The sequence below is a fragment of the Aythya marila genome (assembly GCF_965140915.1).
Source record: "Aythya marila genome assembly, chromosome: 5".
NCBI lineage: Eukaryota > Metazoa > Chordata > Aves > Anseriformes > Anatidae > Aythya > Aythya marila.
The window spans coordinates 8,292,489-8,318,849 of NC_139046.1; the positions used below are offsets into that span (position 1 = coordinate 8,292,489).

At 38.3% G+C, this 26,361-nt stretch overlaps 1 protein-coding gene across 1 annotated transcript in view; it reads left to right on the forward strand.

The window, feature by feature from the left end:
* NUDT14 (nudix hydrolase 14) overlaps positions 1 to 25,878 on the forward strand; it is a 60,901-nt gene extending 35,023 nt beyond the window's left edge. Inside the window, exons 3-5 of the mRNA XM_082761716.1 lie at positions 7,879 to 7,943; positions 12,799 to 13,036; positions 24,264 to 25,878. Of these exons, the coding sequence (XP_082617842.1) occupies positions 7,879 to 7,943; positions 12,799 to 13,036; positions 24,264 to 24,504 (544 nt within the window). The 3' untranslated portion in view covers positions 24,505 to 25,878. The remainder of the gene's footprint in view (positions 1 to 7,878; positions 7,944 to 12,798; positions 13,037 to 24,263) is intronic.
* The last annotated feature ends 483 nt before the right edge of the window (positions 25,879 to 26,361 follow it).

Below are 26,361 nucleotides of genomic sequence, written 5' to 3' on the forward strand. Positions count from 1 at the left end.
TGGTTGGCGAGTCACAAATTTCTACATACAGGTTTATGGTGGCCAAAGTGAAGACATCTAGTTTTCATAACGTGCAGAATTTCATTTTTCAATATTTTTCAGTATTAAAATAAGTGGACATATTAATTCTATTCTAGTCACTGAAATCAAGAAGAACTTTTGAAGAAGAATTTCCTTCCATGTGGAATTAAACCTGTTTGTCTGAAAGGAGTGTCAAAAGTTATTCACATGGTCTAGAGACAGTAACGTGGTCATGGCCTGCATCTGGGATTGTAAAAGTAATTTTACGAAAACTAGGAAATGTTTTCTAATCTGAGTGCCTGTGTTTTTGAATTTTTATCAGAATATATCTCGTGGAAAAGAGGAAACTCTTGAATCCATTATTTCAGAAATGGGGAAACTAGGAAAAATGTGAATAACTGACATTATCAGTTTCTCACTCATGGTGGTGAGACTATACTTTTATACCTGGAAAAAAAGTTGCTATTCACTTCATATTTGATTTTTGATAGGTATGAAAGAAAGTTGCTGGTTTGTCCCTTACTTTAGCTTGGACAGAACACTTGAGTTTTTTATTCTGTGCACTGTCCTTGAATTCTCAAGTTGTTTTAAAAGTTTTCTTTTTGCCATTTCAGAATGAAGTCATATTTCTGCCTTTTAGATAGATCACTTGGTGGTCTTATTTTGTGATAGCATTTGTAAGCAGTAGTTTCAGAAAAATAATTAGGAATTGGAACAAAAGCCCATCAGATTCTGACATCTGTTGTACGTAATGCCTACAAAGATTTATTTAATGAAATAAGAATAAAACCTGAATTTATTTATTAAAATATTTTGTTGAAAGAATCCCATTAAGATGCAGTGTGTCATTTCCAAGGGTATCCTGGGATACGGGCCAAGATATGACACTTAAAGAATGTTATTGAAGGCAATGTGCTTTGATGTCTCATTTATTTTGCAGTTGAATTTACTTTTTAATTTTTTTTTTCTTTGTTAGATGAAAACAGGGTGCTGGGAGGATTGTTTATTCCAAACAAGTTGTCCCACATCTTATTCTTTGAATAGGGGACTAATTACTGCTTTACAAGGAGATAGGGAATGTTTTAGAAGTGCATGTGTATGGATTTGTTAGCACTCCTTAATTCATTCTTCTACCAGGCCGATGATTAACCAAACATATGCTTCCTGCTCTATGGTGTCACGAACAACTTCCTGCTGCACTTCACTTTTCTGAAACCAGCCTTCCTTTGGATTTTTCCCAACGTAACGTTTTCTTAAGCATATGCATCTCACCACTTTATTCTGGTTTTACTTGATATTAAATATTTAAATCGTAAAGGAGGAAGCTTTCACATTTCATCTGAATACAGAAGTCTTCTAGACGTCTCTAATTATCTTTTGCCAAATCCACTTTATCTGTGATTAGTATGAAAGGCTGAATGTTTTTGTCAGGAGCTTATAGCTTTGCTTTTGTAATAGGCTGCATTTTAAGCAGCCAATTGGATTGGTGCTGGCCTTTGAAAAATGTAAAATGCTTTGAAGGAAGACTTAAATGAACCAATAAAGATTGTGCAAGCCCACGTTTAATCTCAGGACTATCTGCATTATAGTTAAAGCTCTGGGAAACTAAAGGAATTGCACTGGAGAATAATCAAAGGGTACAGCTTTATTACATGTCTGTTCTGAAATGAAGGGCCTGGCTTACAATACTGTGCTTCTCTGATAAAAGGAAGACGACAGCGCTTTAGGTACCAAGTTGTAAATTTTCAGGGATGTGTCCAACTGTGGATGGTTAATTCGAATACAGAATTAACACAGGGGCTGTATGCAATTCTTGCTCATGGTCACCAAAAATAATTTTGAAGTAACTTAATGTGAAATAGGCCCTCCTGGAGGATGAATCTTCCCTTACAATTCCTTCTGATTGTTAGCTCTCAAACAGGTTTGTTTATTTGCTTGTTTGTTGCTTTAAAATGGAAAGCTCAGTCATTTCATGGAAAAGAAAAGGATGCTTGCTCACTAGCATGCTTTAATCCTGATCTACGGTGTTTCTCAAAGGTAATAATTTAAAAAAAAAAAAAAAAAACAAAAAAGACTAAATGGAGTTATAGATCTGATGCAGAAAATAATGTGAAAGATCATTTTGTCAACTCTGTATAAACAAAGAAAGCCAAATTAATGTAACTTAATTAAAAAATATATACTTTAAAGCTAAAACAATTGTAGCACATCTAAGTGATATTTTTCTCTTACTTCCTTTCTTGAGAGACTTATGAATCTTGCCATTTGCTCCTTTATAAAACATACAAGGCAAAAATACTACGTGTATATTTTGTATTCATGTGCTCTCCAGCTGAGATGAGTACATCTCCCTAAATACTTTTATGGTTGCACACTGCAATTGATTATTTCCTTTTGATTGCATCTAGGGGATTTTTAATACCAAATATGCTGGGAGTTGAGGGGACTTAAGTCAATTACTTACTTTTATTCTTGCATGCCATTTTTGTATTTCTTTTTGGAATTTTGTTTTCATTGTCCAGTCTATTTTCATTGTCTTTGAGACTGGCATTGAATTAGCACAGGCTCTGATAGTGTTGTGGGGGTTTGGTTGATTTTTTTTTTTCCTTTTTTTTTTATTAATCAAATAACATTATATTTTTGAATTTCCACTATGGTGCAGGAGACTGTCATTCCTAATATTATGGACTTTCAACTAATTATGTGATAATTTTTAGCCTTTAAAAGTAGATGGAAGGAGCTGGGGTTAATAGGTGGGAAGCCCTGGCTTTCAGTGTTAATGCCAGTCTTTTTAGGTGCTTTATCTTCCATTATTCAGTTTGATCAGAATGTGTGTGTGACACACACATACCCACACTAGACATCTACAAAACAATATCCTGACTTGCTCTTAAAATGATTAAAGAAGGGTCAGTTTCTTTGCCCTTATTACCCCATCAATTACTTAGCATACTATAGTATTAGTGCAAGATTATCTTTAAAAAGCTTCGTCTCCAGTCTTGAGAGTCTTATTTCATTCACAGAAACACAAGAGAATCTTGTCCTTTTCTTCGCTGTTACTAAACTGTGATTTATTTATTTACTTATTTTGCAAATACACATTTGTAAAGCATGCATTAAGGTCACATGTAAGAATAACGAAAGGCTGAATGGATCTTTTTATTAAGGGATTCTAAAAGTTTGTCTCTTGAAAAGCAATTAGGAAATGTTAGCATGTGCTTGTGGATTAACTGTATGCCAGGTTAACAACTGACAAATCCTCAAGACAGAAAATGACAAAACCAACGACTACAAAGTGAATTTCTATTTCTGTCCCCCAAAAAGCAACAACAAAATACAAAGCATGTAGCTCAGCCAAAAGCAAACACAATAACATCCTTTAAGCTCTGGATCTCAAGAAGTACCTGTTCTTGTAGCTTTGGCAAAGCTCGCTTGCTGATCTTAATTGCTGGGATGTAATTCAAAAGAATTAACTTTCTGTCCTTCCATATGCGTGTGCACATTTTAACAGGATGTCAGTTTTCATCTGTCCCCTACCTCGTACCTGCTGTGGTCACGTACCATGTTTTTTACATGGCTCCTAGAAGGAAGCATCACCTTCGTTTTTCAGCCTCGAGGGTGTGAAGCTGTAATATCATTTCTCCGCCCATGTCTGCTCTGCTGAAATGTCACAAAGCATCAGTTACCACGAGCTCAATAAATACAGAGGTGTACTATGCTGGGGGAAAGAAAAACTTGGAAGTGGTTTTCTAGGTCAGTGGCACACAATAGAGTCATTTTCTAAACTCCTGTAAGAGTTGTTTTCAGCTCTCAGGGAAGTATTCTGCTGGAGATCATCGCTCTTATTGAGAGTCTTAAAGGTGGAAGAGGAATTAAGATTCTGGATTCCTGTGTTGTAGATGGCCAGGAGCGAGCTGCATGTGATTTCTGCACATTGACTTTGACATTTTAGGGAAGCCTGACAGCCATTAGAGAAGCCTAAAGAAAGCTTAGCTATTTCAGTCAGGCTTTTCTTTGAATTCTGCTGGTTAACTGCTAGGTGAGTCCCTGGACTGAACAGTTCAGTCCCTCTAAGAAAATGCTCTATTAAATACCAAAACCAGGCACATTTTTCAGCAAACAAGATTAGAGTAAAAGCTTCAGCATAGCCTAGCTTTTTTTTTTTTTTTTTTTTTTTTTTTTTTAAGATACATCTTGCTGACATTGTAGGTATTTATCCTTCTTAAAATACTTCAAGGCTACACTAATTGTTGCTATATTTATGGAAAGAACAGTGTCCTGCCTTACTGCACAGTACCCTGTTTATGTGCATGCCTTCTCTGGGAGAAAGCCTCTGGTCACTGGAGCAGTGATTTATTGTATGTCTGAAGTGAGGAGGAGCTGGCCTGAAGGCTGAGCAGGTCTGTGGTCATCACCAGCCCTGGAAGACACTGTACAGACCTGTGGCATCTCTAATGCAGTTTGCTTCTGTTTAGTGGAAGTCCTTAAGGCAGCCTCTGAGAGATGCAGCACAGGGGAGCCAGGGCTCCATTATTGCTTGAAGGTGATCTGTGTTTTACAGAAGCAAATAATATGTACAGGGTGTTTGGGAGGGTGATCTCCTTTGCCTCCTCTTGCCTGCAGACGTGTACCAAGCCCACCAGCAATGGCAAGTACCCCAAGTGCTCCCTGCATACAAAGTTTTAGCCCAGTGGGTCCCAGGTGCAGGTCTGTGGCTCCGTGGCATGGCATTTGCCTTAATGGCCTGGTCTTTTGCACCAGCTGTTTGCCTGGGTGTCAGCTGCTGCAGGCATAGCCAGCGAAGATTTACAGCTGCAGAGTATTGCAAAAGGAGTGACCCGCTACCCGGAATGAAAAGGGTGGCAGGTCTAAGCTGGGGCAGTGTTTTAGTTGTGCAGCTTGTTTTTAAAGCGTGGAGGCAAGTTTCAGATACACCTTGACACTTTTATAATAGACATTTTTTTTCCTTTGTAAAAAATGAAGAAAAATGTGACACCGTGCAGCTTTTTAGATCTTGTACACCTGAAGCCTGTTGTTAGGTTAGGATGTTTTGATACCCGTGTCAGATTAAAGTCTTGCCAAGGATTTCTGCCTTTTTAGGAAATTCAGCTCCCCCACCATCACCTGTGGGCATGTGTGATTTTTATTATTTTTTTCCCTTTTGATAACACACAAGCTAGGCTTCATTGATCTTCCATATCTTTTATTTGTGAAGATGTTCCCAAGAGTCATTACACAAGTTTTAATTGCTTATTTTCATATGTATACTCTTTTTTGATCATTTTAACTTACATAGGTGCATATATAATACTTAAAAATAGGATCAGTTGTAATATTTTAAAGGGAATTGCCTTGAAACATCAAATATTCATCTGATATCCTGTGGTGTGTTACCACTAAAAGATGCATTTGCAACTCTTTTGTAATATGGCTTTTTGGTAGCCTGTCTTATCTGTAAAAATAGTAATTTTGAAATAGTTCTGTAATAAATTCTCTGTGGGGTGATGTAAAACTCTGGAAGATACTTTCCTAATTTTATATGCCAGACCAAAGAACATCCTTGGGTTCTTGCAGCAGTAAGGAAACTCCCTGAAAGCTGTGGGGATCTTCCAGTTGGATCTGTTGAATGGCCTTGCCCTAGCTTTATGGAATACTCAAATAACTCTCCTGAATTCAGCTTTAAATGACATTTTGTAAGTTACAAGCATAATAACGTGTGGAAATACTTCATGTTATCTTGTTTCTTGTGGAATAAAAAATACCAAATAGTATTTGTAGGGTCACACTCCTCTTAAGAAGCTTTGATTTTGAACTTTTCCTCTCCAAGTCTGACAAGAACTATTAGAACTTGTGTGTTGCGGTTTGTTAAAACATGTAAATTTATGTTCAAAATTGTTTGTCAGTCTCTCAGAAAACTAAAAGTAATTAAATAGAAAGTTCTGCAGATTTGTGCCATTTCTGTACCCTCTCATCTCAAGATGGTGTGAGAAGCAGACAATTGTAATAACTTGCTGCTACTCCTTTCCAGCTTAATTTGATCCTGTTCCTTAATTCTGACAGATTGTTTTTAATTTTCCCATCTGTTCCATAAAAATCTCAAGTGATTGACTCTTAGGAAAAAAAAAAAAATGTCTAATAGCTGAGCCATTTTTAATGAGTTGGTATGAGTTATTTAATGAGACATGCTGAAGAAGGCATGCCAAAGGAAAAATTGGGCCTGGGGTGGTGGCTGTGAAGAAAGGCAAAGGGCATCTGCATCCTTTAGAAGTCCCTACCAGTTCCTTTAACCTTGGACTTGGACTGCTGCTGACTCCAGTTTCAGGCAATGTACTCTGCCTTGGAACGATGGTCAATATATATATATATGTGTATATATTATATACGTGTACATATATATATATTCAGTAGCAGTAATTCCTTATCTCCTTTTGTGTCATGTCTACCCTCAGACAGTACTGCTCTTGCGAAAATGAATGGCCACATAAATGGGGAAATAAAGAAACTAATTAAAAAATAATTTAAAAAAATAAAGTAAATTTTAAAATATTATAGACTGTAGTTTAACTTCATCTCTTCTAGCAGCCCACACTGCAGCTCCCAGATACTTTGGGGTTGTGTCAGAAGGAACCCCATTTCTACAAAAAGAACAAATATTCACTTTCAGTGTCTCCAAAGGCTAAAACCTTTGCTTGAAAATTGCCTGCAAATGACATCTCGTGGGGCAGGAAGCCATCAATATGCAGTACAGCTCTTTGAGAATAACAACCATGAATATAAACGTTAACATCTGGACTTCCCCCTTCTGTTTTGGTCTTTCTATATTATTATAATAAACATTAATATTATTTTTGATAATCATCAAGTAGCAGTTACTCTGGCAGCTTGAGACTGCATTATAAAATCAAATAGTGAAAATAAATATACAGCTCTTTTACAAGGAAGGTTAATAGTTTGACTAAACTCTGCAAATATGCCATTGTTAGTATAATCTATTGTAGAATTCATAGAATAATGAATTAACTTTCCAATTGCACACAGTGAGGCATAACAAATGACAGAATGCTACTATGGTAATAAGCATAATACGTGCTTGTTTTTGCAGGTTTTAATGGGCTACCAACTTAGGAGGGAGACTTTTGTCTGTTTTCTTTTTCTTTTTAACTAGTAAAATCAAAGAGTAATATTACTGGAAAAAAAAAGAGGGGAACTTCAGCACTTCACACTTTCTGAGCGTCTCTGAATACTCAGCCCGTCAGGTTTCCCTATGACATTTATTTCAAACATCCAGGAAGATGGGAGAAAGATTAAAATCTGGCTTTTAAACCATAGAATGTGGTAGCAGTTAGAACCACTTCTGATTTAAATTTGGACAAAATTGGACTTGGGTGGTGTATTTTTTACGACCCCAGTTCAGCAAGTAGCTACGGATAGGAGATGCTCTGTGCTTATACAGAAGTCTAGGTGTGAATGGGGCTGGATTGTTCCTAAAATTTAGAGCATCCTAATATGGGCCCGTTAGGAGGGAAGAAAATGGTTTTAAGAAATTCTTTTCTTGTTATTGCTGTCTTGTAGCCATGTCCCTAGAGTTGGTCTGTCTATTTTTTCCTGTTGGAGAGAAGAATTGATTGGCAAGTTACTTTATATGGCAAGAGACAAAAGTGACTTGCTTTGGGAACATGACCCATTATCTATTCCTCTTGATGGATTTTGGTCAAGGATCTTGTTGCATTGTCTCTCTAGTAATAAATCTTCTATGTATTTATGTAGTTAAAATGAAATTCTCAAGATGTAAGTCTAATAGTGCTGAATTAATCCTTCATAAAGCATTGATCTTTTGTTTTTTATCTTCTTCCTCAGTGTGTCAATCCTGATCTTTAACACTTCTCGGCAGTGCTTTGTAGTGGTGAAGCAGTTCCGCCCAGGTAATCCTCTTTTTTTTAGATTTACTTTTGCTCTCTTGTGAAGCAAGCTTTAAGGGTTTAGCAGTTAAAAGTTGGTGCATCTGTGGTGAACAAATCTTTGTTCTATATTCTGTTCTTTGTACGATAGCCCACACTTTTCAATAGGTTGGAATTCTTAACCAAGGAAATTTCCATTACAGATGAAACGAATGATGAGGGTAGCCTCACATTCTGCTTTTGGGCTTGTCATTGTCCTCTTTTGGATGAAATTTCAAACACCTCTATGATGATCATGCAATAAGTTGCCTTTATTTGAAGTTCCTTCTTTACCTATCTAGTATTTAGTTGGGGGCTTTTGTTCTGAACCACAATATTCCTTTTTTTTCTTAAATAAATAAATAAAATAAAATCAGATTGTGTTATTGTGTGTTATATACCTGCAAATTTAAAATGGGAAAAATTCAGGACTGTTTATGCTAATGTTTCACTAATACATGAACAGTTTCATTTTATGAGATATTACAAATTTAAGTTAATATGCTGTATTTTTCAGTATTTTTGTCTTTTTTTTTTTTTTTTTTTTTTTTTTTTTTAATTCCAAGCAATATTTACTTTTTGGAAGTTAAAAATGAAATGCATATTGTTTGCATGCTAATTAAAAAATCACGAGATATTTCACTGACTGTTGCTAAGAAACCATTCCAAGACTGTTTATGGTAGACTTTATTGAAAACTTTCTAGGGTGGTGTCATGCTGTCCTTGCTTACCAACAGAGCTTGACAGGCTCTGTTTTGTGCCGCACTGTTATAATAATAGCGTATATTTATCATGAAGCACTATGTTGGCTATTACACGGAGAGTTTGTTTATCTGTTTATCCATAGTTCAGTGCCTTTTATTTGCCAGCTGAATAAAATCACTCATATAGCTGTTCATCAGTTTGAGGCAGTCTTAGGCAAAAGCCTACATGTATATGCATAAATATATATATATATATATATATATATGTATGTATGTAATAGCAACACAGACAAGTCCATTATATCGTTTCCATGGAAATGTCAAATCTGCCTCAGCAGACTGGATTGTTCTTGGAGTTGAACTGTTCCAGAGGCTGGAGCTGTTCAGAATCCTGGCCATAGGGACCGGTGGTGGGTCAGACATCCCATAGCAGCCCCATGAATGCAACAATGCCTCTCCATGACTCACATCGCTATTATTACATTTCCATCGGCTGGTTATTGTCTGCCTCGGTGCCTGTTTCACAGAGCAGAAGCGAAGGCTAAGGCTTGCTCGCTGCTTGCCCCTGCCAAGGTCCCACCAGGCAGGCGGTAACGCCGCCCTTTTCTGGTGAGCAAACAGCTGCAGCTCAGGCACCAGGCACGTCCCCTGCACGCCTGGTGGTGACATCTGTGCTCGCCTTTCCTTCGGGTGTGGTGTCACAGTCAGGTTTTCCCATTTAAGTCCGCGCTGCTTCTGCAGGCAGTTGTCCCTCTCCGTACGCACATTCCCACCCCGTTCCCTTTGGCGGCACCAGCCCTGATGCAGCCCCAGCAGAGGTCTGATACGGCTGCAGGCAGATAAGGTGGAGGGTTAGGCAGCTTATCTGACTGTCCTCGAAGATCTCATGGTGGCTTGAGGGGTGGCAGGAGCACACAACCTTGGTGAGGCACACAGGACTCTATTTTTCAGTGTACTGTAGACTTAGGCCACCTTGCATGGTCATAAAATGGGATATTTGGAAAGAACATGGAGAATGGAAAGTTACACGTATATCTCAGTAGTTTCCATATTAATTCCTCACACGTTACTTGCTGACCAAGGACTCAGACAATGCTCGTTATAGCAGTTAGATGACCACACACTCTCAATTATAATAAAATTGTATGTTCTGGGGTAAGGCTAGCCTTAGTACCTATGGACATGCGCCTTGTTTTTTTTCACTGTAAGAATAATTACCTTTTATTGGATTGTGATGTTTGTTTTTGCACTGACTCAAAGTAAGCAGTATCAAAGATTTGAGTCATAAGCCACATTCTGTTTCAGGAGATAGTAAACACTGGTGTAATCAAAGAGAAATCTGAAGTTTACATGCAAGCTATCACGTTCCCCAGTCAGCTGAACCCCACTAACCCCTCCAAGTCCAGGCTGTTACTTTATTCTCTCTAGCAAGAGCAACAAATCCCTTTATGGATCATCTAAAAAGACTGCTCTGAATAGCTGTAACCATCTTATTCAACCAGTTTGGTGGAGCTGTCTTTCCCTTGTCCCCCACTTGCAGAAAGAAAGGCAAGTACTGCACTTCTGCCACAGTTTCCACTCTGGGACCCCTCATAGCTGAGCTGCTCCAGGGTAATTAGTCAAGATGCTCTTCATGGCACCGCTGCTGGTTGCATGCGTATATCGGATGATGGAGGAGGCTGCCTGGTGGTGAAGAAGTGGCTCTGTCTGACTGAAGTAGCATAAGCCACCAGAAGACATGAGAGAGCAACCAGACACAGCACCAGTGTCCACGGTGGGCCACGGGGCTGGCAGCTGAGTCCTGGGTTCTGGTTTCTGCTGTCTGAACTCTTTATGTGTTTGCAGTAAGTTGACAACCTGTGATGAGAAAGAGGGAAGACCCAGGTTTACATCCAAAGAGCATGCCCTATCCAACAGACCACAGGCTGATGCTCTGTCCGTGGCTTTATGTCCCTTGGCATGTCAGCCGTGCGGTCAGTTTTCCACCTGCAGGAGAGAGATGGGGGACTCCTCTGTTCCCTAATATTAGCAGGCAACTTGGCCTTCTAGGCTTTGCTTCTATATGAGAGAGAAATTGAGTCTGAACCTTTCCAGGAGTGGTGATAATGGATTCACACTTGATTCTGTAGTGAACACTCTCTAATTTTCGTACACTTCTAAAGAAGTGACGAGTACTGCTTGTTTTCTTCCTTATCTGCAGAGAAAAGCTGTTAGTGTGCTTTGAATGCTGGCATATTCCAGGGTTTTGCTCTGAGGAGGACTGCTCGACTGGGTCCTTCCAGGAATGTAACTTTGATCCACATGGAGCCCAGTTGTGCTGGGGGAGAAGGAGAATGGCAGGTGCCTGCTGGAATGACAGGATGGGTTTCAGGGATTCAGCAGGCTTGTAACAGAGAGTTACTGTAATCACAGTTTCATATTTCTGTTCCCACACTCTTACCTGCATCCTGGTTTGGTGCCTAAGTCCTCTACTGGAATGTGTGCTTTGTGCCTTTTTGTATTCGCTGATAAAGGCATGGCAGTACTGACAAGACAATACAATCTTCAGAGTATTCTGCTCATCTCAGCGAGATCCTGGAGGTAGTTGTCATTTGTGATAACTGCCATAGCTTTTAAAATATTTTTGGATTAACGACAATATTCACCTCTCAAGGATCTGTCCCTCAGGCTCTGCATGGACTACTTTTTTTTCCTCCTTACTGCGTTTTAAGGAGAAAATTGAGCTCTACCATGTCTTTCATCTAAAAACTGGAGGCTTTTTTCCTTAAATCCTTGCATCTCAATGGCCTAGGTGTACCTACTGCAAACAGCTTTGAAGGTCGTGAGTTCTGGACAATGATGAATTTTTGGACACTCTTCTGCACTTCATGTTTCTATGTAGACTGACAGCTCCCATGAAGTGCTGGTCCACTGTACGACCCTTTTAAGCTGTCTTACAGAAGAAGCCTAGGCACCAATTTCTGGGATACAGAAAGTGCTTGAGAAGTTGTCACTGTGCTACTTTTATGCTACATTTCTTTAGGGATCTGATTGTGTAACACAGTTTTAAGAAATAATGAGCTAAATGCAATAACTGGAAGAACAAAAGGTTGTCCATTGAACTTGAGCTCTTTTATATGCCAGCTGTAGAAGATTTAGAAGGGGAAATAAAGGGTGAGCTCATTTGAAAACCATGTTACACATACATGAAATATGGATGTAAAATATTTTAATGGAATAAAAATTGTTTCAAATTTTAAAATAGTTTTATTAAGGTTGTTTTATAACACCCTCATGGTAACCTTTCAAGAACAACAAGATGGTAGACATGCAATTTTAAATGGAATTATACCTGTAAATTAAAGTTACCGTCATCTGGAATTATCAACAATGATTCTTTGTGTGTTTGCATCCAGTCCTGCAGTTCTAACTCAGGCAAAATTTCTGCTGACATCAGTGAGAGGTTTTGCTTAAATGAGGGCTAAAATCTGGCATTTGCACTTTCTTTAGGAGTCCATTACAGTGGCAGCTGTTTGTAGATTAATTCAAGAAGTCTTTTTCAAACTTCACACAGGAATCTGTGCAAGGAACTATATGTTCAAAAGAGGATTTTTTTTTTTCAAACAAACATACATGCTTTTCATACCCTTTCTAAATAACAGCTGAGTTGACAGGCTGAAAGACTCATCATTGTGCACATGGTACATAATGTACAACCCAACTTTCCTGCAAAATAATTGCATAGTTTAAATTAAATCCTGATATCCACATTGCCCAGCAAATGGAAGCTGTTTGGTGCTTCCATTTGGATGTAGACTTCTTGGATGAACTAGCTTCCTATTTTTATTTTTATTTTATTTTTTTTAAAGGTGTGCATGATCTCATTCCAAATGATAAAAGCACAAATAGAGCTCAAAGAATAAATTTACAGAAGTGGCAAAATAACCTTTATTCTCTAAAGTTTTCAGTCCATTTTTAGTGTGTGATAATTTTAATAGATAATTCTACTGAATATTTGCTGCTCTTGATGCTCTGGTATCTGTAAATTCCCAGGCAAAATTCATATGTTATATATATATTTTTTTCCATTAATACAAATAAACTCAAAAAACACTTCATTTCTTTTCCTTTTTTTTTTTTCTTTTTTTTTTTTTTAGCTGTTTACATGTGCGAACTAGAAAGACATCATCCTGAGCTCTTTGAGAACCAGGACAAGGAGAGTTTATCTCGTGTAGAGGATCCCTTACCTGCTGCGGTAGGAGTGACTTATGAACTCTGTGCTGGCATTATAGACAAGCCAGACCTTTCTTTAGAAGAAATTGCATGCGAGGAGATCTTAGAAGAGTGTGGCTATCGTGTTCCCATTACAAACCTAAGGAAGATCACTTCTTACAGGTAAGTAACAGTAAGTAAAAATACTGCATTTTTTGTGTGTCGCAGATTTCTGAAGTGGCTTGAGTGTGAATTAATGTTCTAAGCAGTGTGTTGGAGAAGCACGGGCATCTGAAAGTATGTGTAAGGTGTAATTTTCAACAAGTAAAAGGAGTATTTATTAAGAATTTAGGAATTAAAAACTGATAATTACAGAATGGAATTCCAAGTAAGAATTCAACTATTGTGATTTATTCCAAAGGCTGTTAGAACTGGACAGAAGTAGCATTGGGCTCTTAAGAGCAGTTTGTTACAGCACTAGAAAACTGCCTGGCTTTTCTGTGCCAGGCTTGTTCTACCTCTGATTCTTCCTGCGCTGGTATAAGTTGCTCGTGATGGGCTCTTACATTCTATTAATATGAAATATGAGAACTTGTGCCATTTGGTCTCTTCATATATTTAGGGCATAATTAATGCTCCTTTTAATTGAATGGTAATTAATGTTATATATTAAGATTTTGCTGATTTGACTGTGGAGTTTTTTACATAATATTTGCTGCAGTATTTTAAATAGCTATTGAAATAGATTTGAACGTGTTTTAAAATCTGTATTAGGAGTAAGAGGAAAATTACAAAAATATGAGTTACTTAAAAAAAGGAAAGAATAGAAAAAAAAAAAAAGCTCAGGAGAAACTTTGCATGCAGCTTTAATTCTGTTATATCTCCTTCCCAGCTTTCAGTACTGCTATCAAAAATGTATGTATCTTTGTATTTTACAGAGAAAGCAGCAGGTTTTTTACTTTCTTCGTTTTGCTTGACATCTCCATTGAACTAGGCCCTGTCATTGGTTTTTAATTTGGGAATTGAATACAAATCCACAGCTGTCAATCCTGGCAAATGTTATTTCCTGCTGGATTAACGAGCAGTGCTTCTGTTGAGGGGAGGGGTGAATCACAGGAGCTGTCTCTTACAACTCCTTGAAACTAGATTGAGGGTTTGTTCTGCTGAAAGAAAAAGTGCCTTCCAGATTTCTGAGGAAAAGCTGTCTGTAGCATTTCATATGTTGGGTGACACTGATGGGCTGTAGCATACAGATATATACACATACCTACAGAATAGGAAGAGTAGAATATAATTTCTGTAGCTGTCAGTATAGAAGTTTAACTCAACAATAATGATTCTCAGCTTGCTAAAATAGCACACATTTTGGATTGGTAAGTGGCTTTTAATCTTATAGGTTGACTTTTTTTTAATTGCACTGAGACTTGCAAAGAGAGCGTACAACTGGAGTTTTCTCTGTTGAAACCCATGCAAAGGATGCTTAATATGTTAATCCCCCAGTCCTGCTTTGTCTATCTGGGCACAGCTTTCTGCCCACAGAGATCCATGCAGAAGTCAAAAGGCTCTGTATAGTATTTACTTTTTCAGATTAATGTGAAAGGTTTAATCATCAAAAATGATTTTTTTTTTCAGTTTCTTTATTGGACTTCTGTATTAAAATTTGATTCTAAATGTTATGGTCTCTCCATTAGCAATATCCTGTTATTTTTCCTTCAGCCAAAGACTGGTATCTGTTTGATACTTGAATTTGATGCAAAGAGAGGAAATAATTGGTCCCCCTAGACTCTGCTGAATACTTTTTTTTTTTTCCATAATGGCTATGGTACATATAAGAATTTCGGAGCTTTTTCAAAGTGTAACAGGTTTTTACAAATGGTTTATGCTGGTGTTACATTAGTGCCCCATGCATGTCATTAATAGTTAAAATGCATCATGCAATTCTTCTATTTTTATCTGTTATCCCAGTGATCTGTGTAATAGTAGCTCTATATTATTAATTGTTCCACTGCAGCAGGTCAGAGAAAAGACTTAGCAAATGCAATTGGAAGGAATTTTGGGAGGATCTTGTCTAGACTGCTCCTCTTCCAAAGATCAGGATTTAAATAATTTCTGACAAATGTGCGTCTGTGCTTTCCCTAAAATCTAATCATTTCATAGCCTCTGCAAGCATTCTGTTCGAAGTGGCTAACTGTCCCTGCCATAAGCAAGTTTTTCCGCATATCTTGTCTGAATTTCCTGTTCTTCATCTCAAGTCTGTGATTTATTACCCTGTTCCCAGTGGATGTGAAGTACTTCTGCACCTTCCGTGCATTTATTTGAACAGGTCTCCTCTTGATTCTATTTTTGTCTATGAAAAGCTATCTTAGTTGATTTAAGCTTCTTTATAAACTATGTTTTTTTGATGTCTGATCATTCCTTCTGCTGTCCTCTGCCTTCTCTCCATCTGGTCTGCATCTTTCTTAAGAACATAGTGCCCAAAGTGGAGCACAGTATTTTAATAGAGGCTATACCAGTTTCAGATTGAGTGCAACCATTATTTCCCTAGTCGTACAGATGATTTTGCTTCTATGCTGTAGTAAGATGTCTTTTGCAGTTCCATTATGTTGTTGACTTTGGTCCATAATGCCTCTCTTATTTCAAAACTATTTTCTGCAGAAGTACTGGACTGTCATTCTTTGAATGCAGGGCTCTCTGTGTGCTTTTGTTACTCCTGCCTGCACACCAGACCTTTAACTTCTCTTTACTGAATTGCATCCCATTTTTTCAGACCAATTCTCCAAGTTGTTGGGATGATTTTGAATTTCAATATTATTCTCTAGCTTCTCACAAATAACCCATCCCAGCTTTGCTACCTGCAGTCACTCTTCCAACATGCAAGTCCTAAAACAAAATATTGATTCATACTGAATTGAGGATGATGCACAGTGGAATTTGTTTTGGTGTGTTTCCAATTCAGCAGTGATACCCACTCCATGAGTACCATTTTCATTCTAGATTTACACCAATTTCACAGTTTCTTCAATTTCTAACTATATCATGATTTTCTAGCTTCTTAATGAAACAGTCATGTTAAATAAAATCCAAAGCCTTAAGAAATGGAAGTTATATTGTTTGTATTGATACTCCTACCCACAAGAGCTGTTATCCTACTGTAGCTGGAATTATTTGACTGCATATCATACATTCTTTACAAATCTGTTAGCTGTTCTTTTCTCGATGCAAAAAATGCCACACTGCGAATATTGATAAAATATAATGCAGAATTACCGAGTTAAGTCTATTAGATTTTTGTAGATAAAAGCTGAGAATTGCATGCAGTGAGAAGGCTTTCATACATGCAGGAGCTTCTGTGATACATCCTTTGCTCTGAAAGCAAGGAGTTGTCCTGTATGCCTAATGACACCCATTTCTAGAATCCTGGTAATGAGAAGGAAATTGCCTGACTTGAATAAAAGCAGACCTGGCAAAAGGATATGGAAAGCAGAAGACACAACAAATGTAAAGGGAGAAGCAGTTTTGGCCAGAACAGTAAATACAGTTCTGTGGCTAATGGATGGAGAAGGGGAGGGACATGGACAGTGCATGGGGAGAACTTAGACTAGGGGGAAAAATGGAATAGAAGTTCCTCAATTATAAATGAGAAGAAGAGATGAAGCGACAATGCAGGGAAAGAACATGGACTGAAAAGGAAATGGACTCAGGAAAAGTACAATCATTGTGGTGGAGAGGAATTCGTTTAAAGACATGTGGAAAGTTCCTAAACTTTAAGCAGAACTTCTCTCTGTTCTCAAGAATTCGGTGCAGTAAAGACTGAAGGTAATCTGAAAATAGCATTTTCTTCATATTTATTACCAGGGTCTGCAGTAGTGTTTTTAGAGGATTTATTATTATTGTTATTGTTATTGTTGTTGTTATTATTATTATTATTAAAGTTTCTCAGCTAACTGAAAAAGTTTACTATACTGCTACAGATATTTCAAAAGCATTTACAAATGAGCTATTGGACTCCATTTTTAAGCTCTGTCAAAGCTCCTGTGACATGACACTAATCAGATAGAAGTCAGGCACTGAATTAAGCAGAAACATAATTACCTTGAATGATCCACAGAGTAGCTGGAGTCGGTGAGAAAGCCAGGAATTGAGAATTTACACTATTTGAGCAAGAGTCTTTGGAACAAATTGTTCCAACAACAAGGACACAGCATGCTGTGGCTGAACGAAGGAGACTGGATTGGAAGCAGAGCATAAGAATGACAAATATATTAAGAGGGGCTTGATTGCAGGAAATCAAAGGACTTGTATTTTTGAAAATCAGAAACATCTGATTTTATGATAGAATTACGCCAGCCAGAAACTAGATTTGAATGTACGTGGTTCACCTCTGTAGATGGAGGCAGGAATCATTCTGAAAAATACGTTATAGTTTTCACCCTTGTGATGAGTTTCCTCTTCTCAGCATGGCTGCAAAAATTGCTACATTTGTGACTGGCACAAAGTGAGTAGCCTCATTTTGCCACTACAGTAATCTTTTTTTTTCTTTTTTTTTTTTTTTCTGTTCTGTCAGCAACTAATCCACTTTTGGAGACTTCATTTTCCGTCGTGATAGTTTTGACACCTAGCGTTGTGTTGAGTTCTAGTCAGCTATGTGTATGGCTTCAAGTCAAAAATTGAATGGATGGTAGGTGCTAATTCTGCTGTGTAACTGTAAACTGGGGCTTCGTGAAAATGGTTGTCAGTGAAATTATTCATTTTTAAAAGCTCTGAAATGAATCTGTGAGCTTTCATATGGTTTTGGTTTCTTAAAAGCAAAAATTTGAAAGTGAACTAGCCTTACTCGTGTATCAGATAAAACAAATTTTCTTTCTGTCATCGTATCCCAGCAGTTTTTGGTTTGAATCCCATGTGGAATTTAGCTTTGAGTTAGTTTCTTATGTTGAAATATTTCCAGCTATCTTCCTTGGGACTTGTTTCATTACAAGACAGAGACAGATAAATATGTTGTTGTTGTTATTACTAAATATGTTGTTATAATAATACTTACAGTATTTTCTTCTAGTTCTCAAAATGTTTGGTCATCTTGAGGAGTATTTTAAAAATTATTTGGACCTTGATAATATGTTAGATCATCAGGAAAAAGGTTACTTAGAGCTTCTGGTTCATCTTCCTTTCCTCTTCATCCCATCTTCATTTTCTCTCAGTGGTTGTACAAAATCTTGGGATATGAATTGGATACAATAGGATCTGCAGGTTCCCAGCCCTGCTGTAAAAAATTCAGATGGATTAGTTTAAGGGCCTACCTATATTAACATAGGTACTTACTTTAATCTTCCTACATTTGAATTTTTTCCAAAAGTACACAACAAAGGAGGGTATTCACAGAATTAATATTGGATGTTCCAATTACCGTGCTACGGCTATTAGTCCCTGTGCAATGAGGTAAAAATGGTTTGTATTCACAGGTTATTATGTAGAAAGAATAACGGCCTTCAAAATGCTGGAGTGCATTATAATTAGAAAGATCACCTGCTAGTACACCTGTTGGGTGATGGCATAATGTAATATAATTTTATGTTAATTACTTCTCTGCTTTTTCCCTGCACCTGCTGCTTATAATGTCAGAACTGTACAAAGGTCCTAAGAAGTGACAATAGGAGCTGGATGTCAATGTTCATCAGTTTACATGGGGCATGCCTAAATAGATCTTGATCAGAGATTTATGTCACATTTATATGTAAACTTGAACTATGAATTCACTATATATCCAAATACTGCATCCAAAGGGTTAACATTTTATAAATAGATATATGGCATTAAGGGTTTTCACATTTACTACGTGATATTAAAACCAAAACATGTATTTCTATGTTAATAGGAGCACATAAAACTAGTTTTATATAATTTATTAAATATTAAAAGATGAGAGATTTAACTTTTAATTACTGTCTGTCAGAAATCTGAGTTTAACTAATACATCTTCCCAATCACAATTTAGTTTATTTGTTCCCCACATTTCAGCAGAGGAGCACAGTATGAATCCTGTTTATTTTGCCGTAGATGTTTGTCTGTTCCTTCACATTAAAATATTGAATGTAAAGTTTGATTTGCATAAATGAGTACCTGGACATGAGAAAAGGGGAAGTAAAACTGGAGTACACACTTTGAATTTTGACCCTGCTTACAAATGTGCATGTGTGTGTACACAAGAATTTGAAGCTGAAACTCTTTGTTAATGAGCATAGGCACTCATAGGAGGTGGACTCAATCTCTTGTAGCTTGTGGGAACTACTAAACATTTTTTTTTAAAGCACTATGATTCTGCCACCCAACTCTAATCAAATTATATATTTTATGCTTAGGAACTTAGACTTGAGGAATGAAAAGTCCTGTGTTGTGAGCTCTGGTTCAGGTGCTGCATATTTCCTCATCTATTTGATGAAAGGGAAAAGCTAAACAAAGACTTTGTGATAGCTGCTATTGCTGTGCTTCAAAGCCAGATTGCAGTGACAATCTGCCTCTTGTGTTTCCCTGGTCTAAGAGGGAAGTAGAGATAAAACACCCTCCTTACAGCCTTGTCCTGCCAGCCAGTCCCACCCCTGGGCAGGAGGTGAGGAAAAGCACTTTGCAGAACTGCATCTCTGTTGTGCTCTTGCCTACAAGTGTATTGCCCACAGGTTCATAAGCATGATTTGATCCCAGTATTTGGGTATTTTATTAAAGTGAAATGTGGAACAGCAGCACACAGTCTGGTTTGGTGCGTTAAACCTAAATTGAAGTTACTGTTGTGATGAAAACCATACGGCTTTGGTATCCTCAGTTTGATGTGCTTACATTCTTAGACTTGCTACTGTCAAAGGTAGTAGAGGTTTCTTACCATCTTTGAAGCAATGCTTAAAGTTTATTGCTAAAGATTTTAATTTTAAGTCTATCTGTCGAGGTTACAGGGTTTGTGACCTTAAGCCCTAATGATTTGACAAAGGGTCTCTGTCAGCCACGTAGCTGTTAATTGAAGTAACTACGAGCTTCTCAGAGTATCCTCATGAGAAAGGGAGGAGTAAATCAGAGCTGTGTTTTGTATAGATCATTTGCATTTGTCCCACAGTGGTAAATGAGAGGCAGGCACATCAAAATACATCTGGAACAGCGAGCCGAGTCAAGCCAGGTGAGGTAGGTCTGGGTCAGTACGAGCCATGCCATGCCTGATCCGGGCAGCTCGGTGCTATGCCTGCGGAGTGAGGCTGAAGCTTGAAGTCCTGCTGTGGGGCAGTGCGGCGAGTTCAGACCCTGCTTGCCCTCCCCCAGAGCAGGTCCCAGTGTGCTGGAAGGGGGGACACCTTCGTCAGGGGGTGGTTTTCCCAGGGTGAAACTCATCACTTGCGGTCCGTGTGTGCTGACCCCTGTGATTTTCACAGATGCAAAGCTAATGAATATAGTTGTAATCTGTTAATAGGTGACTCATTTTAGACCAAAAGCATTTTATTTGTAGTGTGAAATACTAGGGAAAAGAAAAACATATGTCACAGACTCAGGGTAGAGGAAGAAGGTAGCAGTAAGCAGAAGTAATGAAAACATGAATAAAGGCACATCAGCGTTCCTTAAACAAAGGGCTCAGAAAGTGCAAATAATTGTGCAAAAGCGTAGGAAGTTTCTCATGGCAGATAAACCTGAAAGCATACTGAAAACATAATTGTAGCCTGTTGCCTCTTTAGCAGGCAGACTCACTTTCTCTCACTCCCCTCTCTTCCTCCCTCTGCTGAAATGTATACACATTTTCAAAAGTATATTTTAAAACACGTTATTACTTCATCCAGATGGAGACTTAGATTGGCTTCAAAGCAACAGATCTGCTAACTTTTCATTTCTATAAAAACCAAAGGTACTAAGACAAATGGATTGGCAATAGCACTGGGGTTTTGTTTTTGTTGTTGTTTTTGACAATTTTCTAAGGACAGGCAGAATCTAGAAATACCTAAGGGTCTGGAAATGTGAAAGACAGCAGTAGGCAATATTGGAGAATATTTAGTAAAGGGCATTCCACATAGGTCCATGCAAAAAGTAGCAGAGTAAGCCAAGGTATTTAGATTAAGAAATATTAAATAGAAAGGTCTTTTTTTAATGCATTACAGGATGTTCCTGTGTCAACCTATTACTAAAGAGGTTGAACTAGTCATGTAGTTAGACGGCAAATGCAGTGAATATGTGCATAAATAATGTAAGACACCAGTCTCCAAAGTTACCGATCTAAATAGTGAGGGGATTATAAGTAGTCTTAGAAATGTCAAGTGTGCTGTTCTGGGGCAAAAGTAGAATAGAATAGCATGAATATTAATACCAGCACTCTTTGATTTTATTCAAAGCTCATTTGAAGTTCTTACTAGCCTCTAATGCATAACACACAGCAAAGTTGTGCCAGAAGAAGGTAGGTAATCAAATAGAAAGGATGAACATGTGGCTGTGTCCTGTCTTGATTATGTATTATTGCAAATTTTTCATTGATTTCCATGGCAAATGATATGCCAGCATGCATGGAGAAACCCCACTTGAACCGACTATAACTCTGGGCATCGTAACAAAGAAAGACTTTGATGTCCAGTGCTTTCATCTTTGAAAGTGTATTCAGTACAGTAGCCACACTTGGTGTGTCCAGTCCATAAGAAAAGAAATGCTGATTTATTATAAGTGTCATATAAGTAAATAACACGATGAAATAACAGCATATGGAAATCACTCGGTGCTGTCTGAGCTAGAGTGACAAGAAACTGAGTCTTAAGGTATAGCCACACAGCAAGCATTTGTCTTTTACTTTAAAGAAAAGATGTGTGGCAAGTGAACTCCTGTGATTTCCACAGCTGCAGCTATTTCCTAAGTAAATTGTCACAGGTGGTATAGCAGGAGATTATACTGTAAATATGCAAGCTAGAAAGTTCTGATAGAAGGGCTTCTTCAATAAAGTCTCTATTTTTTTTATATAGCCTTTGCCTAATATCAAGTGGACGTGGGCATAAGTCCATTTAAGAGCATCTTCATTCTCCAGGTGGGGCACCCCAGATGAAGTTCAGATTTGACACTTAGCAGAAATAATGTAACATTAAATGTATTGTGCACAGTCCTGTCCTTTTTTGTAGTACCTGTAGAGACTAGCAAGCTGCATTCTCTGTGTTGGAAATTTTGCAGTATAAATTAACATTTGCTTTTTATTTCTTAGTATCAGTTACCAAAGAACAATTGCTGAACCCCAGGCTTCCTATGTTTATTTTACTACTAAAAATGCAATTCTTGCAGAAACAATAGAAGAAAAAGTATCGCTGTATAGAAAGGAAAACAGATCTGGCTCTCCAGTTGATTAAGAAAAATAAAATCCTTTCTGACTTCTCACACAAGAAAAGAAGGAAAAGAGCCAAAAAGTGAACAAACACTGTACTATTTCATCAAAATATGTACTGTCAGTGAGGCTCCTTGCATGGGCAGAACTCCAGTAGTGAGGAATGGGCAGCACATGGTTCAGCAGCCAGTGGCAGATAACAAGGTGAATAAGCTGGGGCAGATCGCTCACTGAATGACCAGAGCATAAATGGCCAGCAGTGATGAGCTCTGAAAGGGATCTGTCTGCTCCTCATCGGTATTTCCAGTGTTTCTCTTTAATATTATATATTACTGCTTGATAATATCAAGAAAATGTGTTGTGTTTAAACACAGGGAGAATGTGGTAAAGTGTGCTGTCACCCCAACAGCAGAGAGGACCGATCGGACATCAGCATAAAAAATGGCATTCCAACTGCTGGAAGCTGGTTGCTGATAGCAACTTGAGGAAAGATGAGTCTACCTTACTTTTGTACTGAGGTTAGGACAATTAAGCCAGCACGGTGGGCCCGGTGTGCAACTCCTGCTGCTTTCAGAGACTGCAGTTTGCCGTCGGGTCTTTGGTCATGGCAGGATGAGTGGCAGCACCGCTGATAGATGGCATTGCTCTGCCAGGCAGCTTCCCCTAAGAGCAGGGGAAAGGGAGCACGGCACAGGGCAGAGAGTGTGTATCAAAAAAGTACTACAAACACTGAACTATAGTGATGAGCCCAGAATAAAAAAAATCACATATCAGCCTTTATTCTAAGTTCATGGAAGTGTGGAAGATGCTTAAGTTTCTCTAGCACTTCTTAGAAATAGAGGAACGATCTTGGAGGGGTGAAATGCCTTGCCCAAAGTCACTGAGTGCATCAGTAGTGGTTTTAGGAAAATAATTCACTTTTTCACTCCCTATTCTATGTTTAAAAAAGGAGGTGTATATTGGTGTAAGGAATCAACTTCAATAATCACTATTAATTGACCAAACAGAATAATTGTCAGCATTCATAGCAAATTGAGAGACAAATGATGACCTTCTGGTATAGAGGTATTTATGTTGGATTAGCTGGGGGACCTAGTTGACTGGTGATTGGGTAAGCGCGGATGTACACTTTAGGATTATAACATTGCTACAAATCTTAGAATCCTCGGAGTATGTAATAATTTAGAGGCTAATTTTTCAGCTTTCTCTAAGGCCTGATTGATAGCTTCAGTGAACTTTGGATCCATCTTCAATATGAGAAGTCACTTGTAATTATACAAAATGAGGAAGTTGCAATTACAAAGTGATTTTTTTTTGGAAGGACTAAATGAGTGGATTATGTGCTCATCCCTTATTTAAAATATCTAAATGAAATTGTCCAAAGGAAATAGAGGATTAACAAATAAGTATAATGCACAGCAAGTGGTCTAACTGAAGAAAGACTACATAATCTAAAATAACTAAATCCACTGTAATAAATTTAGCAGGGAGACTGAATTATTTCAGATACATGCGTGCTTACGGTGGTCCATTTGGGTCAAGGCTAAAGTTCAGGAAGAATAGAGAAAGACTCTCAGGCTGCCTTTCTATTCCTGTATCTATCTATTCCATGAGTAGAGGCCTCCAGCTGTGAATGGACGTAATCTTCTTAAGTAAAAACTCTAAATATTTGTGTAAAAACAAGTAAACGAATGTAGCATAATAGCATACAGATACACTGAGGAGCTTAATTCTGTTGTTTGTAGATCTCTGGTGCAGTTCTGTTCTCACCAAGATCAACTGAAAAAAACTTCTGTTGACTTCAAGTATATGTGTAACAACTGTTCATCAATTTCAAAAAAAGTTTATCATCTTCCCTCAAGCTAACATTTTCCCAAAGTTGCAGAATGTATTTGAAGACAGAAGCATTTCATATGCAGCTGTTTTCAAAAGTGTTGATATTTCAGCATGAAAGTTGCAAGCAATTACATTAACAGAGGATAAGGGCATATTTTGGCATTGCTTAGGGACGCAAGTTAAGGATCGAGGTTTCCTGGTTCGTAGCTACCATATTTTTATCTAAAACCAACTTTCCTCTCTGCTTTTTTCCAGGTCTGGAGTTGGTGTGACAGGTTCTAGGCAAACGTTATTTTATGCAGAAGTAACAGACCAAATGAGAACTGGTGAAGGAGGTGGCCAGCCTGAGGAAGGAGAGCTGATTGAAGTTGTAGAAATACCTTTAGAAGACTCCATGAAGTTTGCTTATGATGAGACTTTCCCGAAGACAATGGGTGTTATCTTCAGCTTCATGTGGTTCCAAACCAACATAGCACCCAAGCTGCCAAAAAAATAAGATCAAAGCACTGTGACTTTCAGAGAAGATTTCTTGCTGGTTATGGGTACAAAAAAAAACTGCCTTGATCAACTCAACTCACCACAGAGTTCTCAAATGTTTCTCAAAATAAATTTGGAAGTGAAATCTGAAGTAAAATCCTCACCCAATTTCCATCATTAGCAGAACAGTAGTGGGTGTCTCCGGGACCAGGGTTTGCCTCTGAGAGGCAAATGTTGATTCTCACTCAACAGCTAATAAATGTGCCCTCTTTTCATGGCAATGCTCTACCACTATTTTGAAGAGATACTCAGGGCCTCGGTGCAGCTGCTATACCAACCTGTTGCTGCTGTCTGTAGGGTCTGGTAGCCGTGTATTCACTCTAGTTCTCATGGATGTTTCTCCTAATATTTTTTTTGGGGGGGGGGAGGAAGCCAACTGTAGTAGTTACAGATACCCTAACTATGTTGTTGAGCTAAGCACAGCTTCCAGGGAGCAGCTTTCTCTGTGATGTGTAGCTCCCGTACCAGAGAGAAAACATTTGCATTTCTGAACATGCAAACCTTTATTTCATAAGCAAACATGCCTGTAAATCCTTCTGCTAATGTGTCATTTGGACAATAGCCCAGCTGTAAGGCTATGTACTTCCCTTTGCGCCCGCTAGAATGCTGAGCAGCCGGGATGGGGATGAATGATGGGGGCTGCGACTGGAACACATGCTTCTTTGTTTGTTGTATGGATAATAGTTGCTTAATTAGATCAAACTTTGTCATCTAGAGCAGGACTTGAGTAGCCAAATTCTTTTCATTTGACTCCGAGGTGACTAATACAAGTGATTTCTCGGAGGTGCTCTGTGGTCTTGGATTCCTTATAGCCAAAATGGGAAGAACAGGCCTTACCTCTTAGATAGCGCTCCTTGAAATCCCACCATCGGAAGTGCTTTAATGAGAGGCTTTATCATCATTTGTGCAGTTTACGTCGAAGGCCGTGCATCCTGCACAGACACACTGAGCAACGCAATTTGATTTAATAAAGTGGTCTAATTAGAACGTATATTATTCTATCAGCATGGTTTAGATGTGGACGATTTGTCATGTGAAAAACTGTTAATAGCATGAATGAGAGAGAATCAAGTCTGGACATTTAATTATGCAGTTGTTTATGCAATTCATTGAGTTAATGTTAATTAAGATGACTACATTATCTGTGCTTGTAGGACTACAAGGTATTTTTAGAAGCCGAGCACCAGGAATGTGCAAACTTTCACACAGCGGCTGGGATAAACGCAGCGCGGATCAGCTGGAAGCGATTGTGTCCGCCAGGTGATTTGAAATTGCTGCTGATCTAAATCGGTGTTTAAGAAATAAATGCATAAATAAAAAGCCTTTAAAACTGGTACTTGCTTGTTCTGCTGAGAGGGAGGAAAGCTCTTTGGAGAGTCACTGGAGAAGGAGCAGTTCGACACCTCTTACGAGAGTGCAGACACATTCACAGAACTGTGCCTGGTCCGCAGAGCCGACAGCTGAGTTATTGTGAAAAGTAAATAAATCTCGTCTGTCTGAGGTATTTACATTAGAAGGTGTTTTAGGGTGGGGTCTCTGCTGCTCTGCATCCTTACAGGGCTCAGTACCATGTGTCCTGATTGCTGCTGAGGCGTTTAAAAGCTAGTAGAATATAGATGATAAATAATGTCCTGCCTCCCAAGTGCATGTGTGTGTGTTGGGTATGAGTGAAGGCCCTGCTGGATTTGCCAAAATCCAGCACAAACTGCAGCTGCTGGGCAGCAGAAGGCTGTTCCCCATCACCAGAGCAGTCCGTCCCGCCCCTGGATGCAGTCATCAGACAGAAGCAACGCAATGTGATGCACACAGAGCACGG